The sequence below is a fragment of the Loxodonta africana genome, chromosome 15, assembly GCF_030014295.1.
Source record: "Loxodonta africana isolate mLoxAfr1 chromosome 15, mLoxAfr1.hap2, whole genome shotgun sequence".
NCBI classification, from domain to species: Eukaryota; Metazoa; Chordata; class Mammalia; order Proboscidea; family Elephantidae; genus Loxodonta; species Loxodonta africana.
In genome coordinates, this window is record NC_087356.1 from 72,221,000 (window position 1) to 72,225,501 (window position 4,502).

General features: G+C 37.8%; 1 protein-coding gene across 1 annotated transcript; it reads right to left on the reverse strand.

Moving 5' to 3' along the window:
* Positions 1–1,373: 1,373 nt before the first annotated feature.
* On the reverse strand, positions 1,374–2,678 carry LOC100666674 (olfactory receptor 8D4-like). The gene has a single exon (XM_003418281.3). It carries the CDS (start codon positions 2,676–2,678, stop codon positions 1,743–1,745), a length of 936 nt encoding a protein of 311 aa, XP_003418329.1. The 3' UTR covers positions 1,374–1,742.
* Positions 2,679–4,502: the final 1,824 nt, after the last annotated feature.

Here is a 4,502-nt window from a genome sequence, read left to right on the forward strand (position 1 = left end):
CAAATGCCTAGGAATGTAACTGCTGGGTCATATGGTAACTGTACATTTAGTTTTTTTGAGAAACTGCCAAATCATTTTCCAGATTAACTGTACCATTTTCCATTCACATCAGCAATGTATGGACAATACAGTTTCTCTACCCCTTTGTCAGCATTTGATGTTAATATTATTTGTTATGTTAGCCATTGTGATAGGTGTATTGTGATAGCTCCTTGTGCCTTCAATTTATATTTCCCTGATGGTTAATAATATTAAATACATTTTCATGTGCTTATTTTCCCTTTCTATATCCTCTTCAATAAAATCTCTCTTCATGTGTTTTGCCCACTTTCTAATTGGTTTGTTTGCTTTTTAACTATTGAGTTTTAAAGTACTTTATATATTCTGGATATTGTTCCTTTGCTGGATATGTGGTTTGCAATTTTTTTTTTTGCACTGTATAGCTTGGGTTTTCATTATCTTAGTAAGATCCTTAAGAGAGCAAGTGCTTTTCAGTTTTGATGAAGTCCAGTTTATCAATTTTTACTTTTATGAATGATGCTTCTGTTGTCAAGTATAAGAACTCTTTACCTAGCCTCAACTCCCAAAGATATTCTCCAAAATACATTTTTTCCTCAAAGGTATTTTTCTCAAAGTTTTATATTTTAACATTTTACAATTAAGTTTGTGATCCATATTTTTTTTTATTGTTTTTCTTGAGCAAAGCATATACCAATTCATCAGTTTCTATGTGTACAATTCAGTGACATTGATAATATTCTTCAAGGAATACAACCGTTCTCATCATCATTTTCTGAGCTGTTCCTTCACGATTAACATAAACTCACTGCCCCCTAATATTCCTTTCTAATGTTTAGAGTTCCTGTTGTCAGTTTGATCCCATATGGATAGTTTTTAAAAGAGCATAATGTTCAAGGTAGACAGTTTTCACTGGTTAAACTTTTGTCTGGTTTTAAGAAGACTTCAGAAGATATTTTGGTTTAAGGTTTAAAGATTATTTCAGGGCAATAGTTTCAAGGGTTAGTTCAGCCTTCATGGCTCCAGAAAGTCTGGAGTCCATGAGAATTTGAACTTCTTTTCTACACTTTCCCCCTTTTGATCAGGATTCCTCTATAGAATCCTTGATCAAAATGTTCAGTAATAGTGGCCTGAGATCATTAAGAAACAGATCAATAAGAGTAATATTTGTTTCACCAAAAGACTTTGGTGCTATTTATTTTTTGATATTACTATGGTACATCATGATTAAGTTTTTCTTTTTGACCTCGAGTCATGAAACTAGTGATAAAATTTGATATTCAATCCCAACAATGATATTAAACTTTAAATTTGATACATTTGTCACTTCTCATTGTCATATTTGTTTTATTTTATTAATCTTAATTCACAGGCTCCTGGGTGCTACAAACAGTTTGTGCTCAACTATTAACAGAATGGTTCAGGGTTCAAATCCACTCAGCACTGGCACAGAAGAAAGCCCTAGAGATCTGCTTCTGTAGGATTACAGCCCTTGAAAACCCTATGGAGCACAGTTCTACTCTGAAGCGCAGAGGGTCACCAGGAGTCACCATCTACTCAACAGCAAAGGGTTATGCATACATAAATATATACACCCACACACAATTCACTTCAAATTACTTTCAAAGAGGCAAGGTCTAAATGCATCCATACAAACATATGATTATGAATATGAAAATACCTATTATAAATGCATAAACAAATCTTAATAAGGATGATGTTCATTATGAAGGTATCTTTCTTCTTAAGAGTTTTACCAGTGTATTTTTCACATCCTTGTTCCTCAGACTATATATCAGGGGGTTCAACATGGGAATCACGGTGGTATAAAACACCGAGGACACTTTCTCTTGAGTGAGTGAATTGTTAGAAGCAGGTTTGAGATACATGGACATGAGGGACCCATAAAACATAAGAACAGCTGTCAGGTGGGAACTGCAGGTGCTAAAGGCTTTGGACCTGCCCTCTTTAGAGTGGATACGGAGGATGCTGGAGAGGATGAAAACATAGGAAATGATGATTGTCAGGCTGGTGGCCACCACGTTAAACCCACCAATGATAAAAATCAAAAGCTCATCAATGTAAGTGCTGGAACAGGAGAGTTTAATAAGAGGGACAATGTCACAGAAATAATGGCTAATGATGTTCGAGTCACAGAAAGACAACCTTAATACACAACCTGCATGAATCACAGCATCCATAAAACCTATTGAGAAGACAGCAGCCACCAGCAGAGAGCAGACCTGAGGGGACATGATGACATTATAAAGCAGTGGGCTACAGATGGCAACATAGCGATCATAGGCCATTGCTACTAACATGTAGCATTCTGATATGACAAAAATACAGGAAAAAAACAGCTGAGTCATGCATCCATTGTAGGATATAGCTTTATCTCTGCATAAAAATGCTGCCAGCATTTTCGGGATAACAACAGAAGAACAGCAGACATCTATAAAAGACAAATTACTGAGGAAATAGTACATGGGCATGTGAAGTTGAGAATTCAACCCAATTATTGAGATCATACCGAGGTTTCCCAACACGGTAGCCATGTAGATCAATAAGAAGAGGCAGAAAAGGGGCAGCTGAAGCTCTCGTTGGTCAGTTAATCCTGAAAGAAGAAACTCAGCCACTGTGGAATGGTTTCTCATATCCATTCTTCTCTGAGAAATCTGTGGAGATAAGAGGAGAAGAGTCAAATTAGTCAGGCATGCTCCCAGCTTGTCTCAAATTCCAAACAGCCCAGAATTTTATAGCTATGAAACATAGAAACCCAGGTTCCCTTGTCCCCTTGGCATAAAGGCTGTGCCTCAATCCTTAGGGGGGAGGGGAGGATGTTAATAGGTGTTACAGAAAATAAGTAGCCCAGGGTCATATGGGTCATATTCAGAAATGCTCAGTTACATAAACAGGTTTCTTGACTGAAAGATATCTCAGAATCTTCTAGAGGATTACGTAACATACAATATTTCCCCAATTTAATTGATGATGGAACCTCCTTTTTTCTCCAAGCCTATTATAGCACTAGTGTGACTCAGAACATAATTCAGAAAACAATGTTTTTGTTTTGTGGTTTGTTCTATTTTTTAATCTAGCCTTAAATTGATGTCTAGGCAGGAGCTTATCTCTTCCACCCAGGCCACTGAGTGCCCTTCAGAAGGAAGCTCTAGGAAAGCGCTACCACTGCTATCACTTTCGACAATGCCAATGACCCAGATATATATGCTTCTAGTTGGGGGTCCCCACACAGCACTTCCTCTTTCCACCCACACCTCTCAGGAGGGAGGCAAAGATGGCACACATCTCAGAGTCACGCATTGCAACCAGGGTCTTATCTCCAAAATATCTCACCATTTTTCATCAGTTTTTGACTGCACATAGAGCCCTCTCTAGACTCTCACATTTGCCTAGAGATTGTGCAAAGCCCTGCTTAGAAATCTGGTTAGTATTTTCTCAACCTTCCTAACCCAGGATCTATGTTTTTCTCTGCTACTCTAGAAGCTGCTTGTGTCTCTTTGGTCCCAATCTATTATTGCCATCTCAGGCTCAGCACACTTCCTTTTGCATTTGAGTTTCCAAAGATGCAGATGCCTCCTCCTGAAATTCCAAGTCACTCAGTTCAAAACAAAGGAGCTTCAAGACATTGAACAGCTGTTCCCTGAGCAGCTTTTTAATTTCGACAGAATGCATGTCTTTTTTATCTTTTATTCTTCTCCCATCCTGGGGGGTGAAGACAGGGGGCTCATTTGCAAAAGAGAGGGCATCCAATTGCCCTTTGTCTATTACTGCAATACATTAGAGTTTTCCTTTTCCTCATCCATCACCAATTAACAGGTACAGGTATGGTCTAGTCACAGAGATCACACTGACAGAATAACCAAAGAAATGTTCGAGGAGATTCATATATTCTTTTTTTTTTTTTTTTTTAACTTTAATCTGTCCTGGGTGTCACAGACACACTGAGAGGTTTTGTCACATACCTAATTCTTCCATATTTCCCCAAATTCCTACTGGGCTGTCTTTCGAAGTAAGCTCTCTTCCATACTGCCAGTTTTCCTTGTTTCACTCCAGTGTCCTGCATCCTTTTGCCTTCTTCAAGCCAGTTAGGTTTCCCTTCCTTCTATTTCCTAGTTCCCAAATCATTTCTGCATTTAGGTTCTTGCTACTCAAAGTGTGGTCCATGGACAAAGAACATCAGCATTACCTGAGACCTAGTTAGGTCCTACCCCAAACCTATTGACTAAGGCTCTGCATTTTAATAAGATCTTCACATGACTGCTGGGCACATTAAAGTTTAAAAGTCACTACGTTAGCTTATTCCTTCCTAGGGAAATGTGTATGTCATATAACTTATTACAATAAATCGTATTGTGTTTTTTATACATAATTTTGCAAAGATAATCAAAAGCGGTTGCAGCAGGAAGAACTATTACACATACTTTTTCTTCATCCACATAAAAATAAACAATTGTAACCAGTAT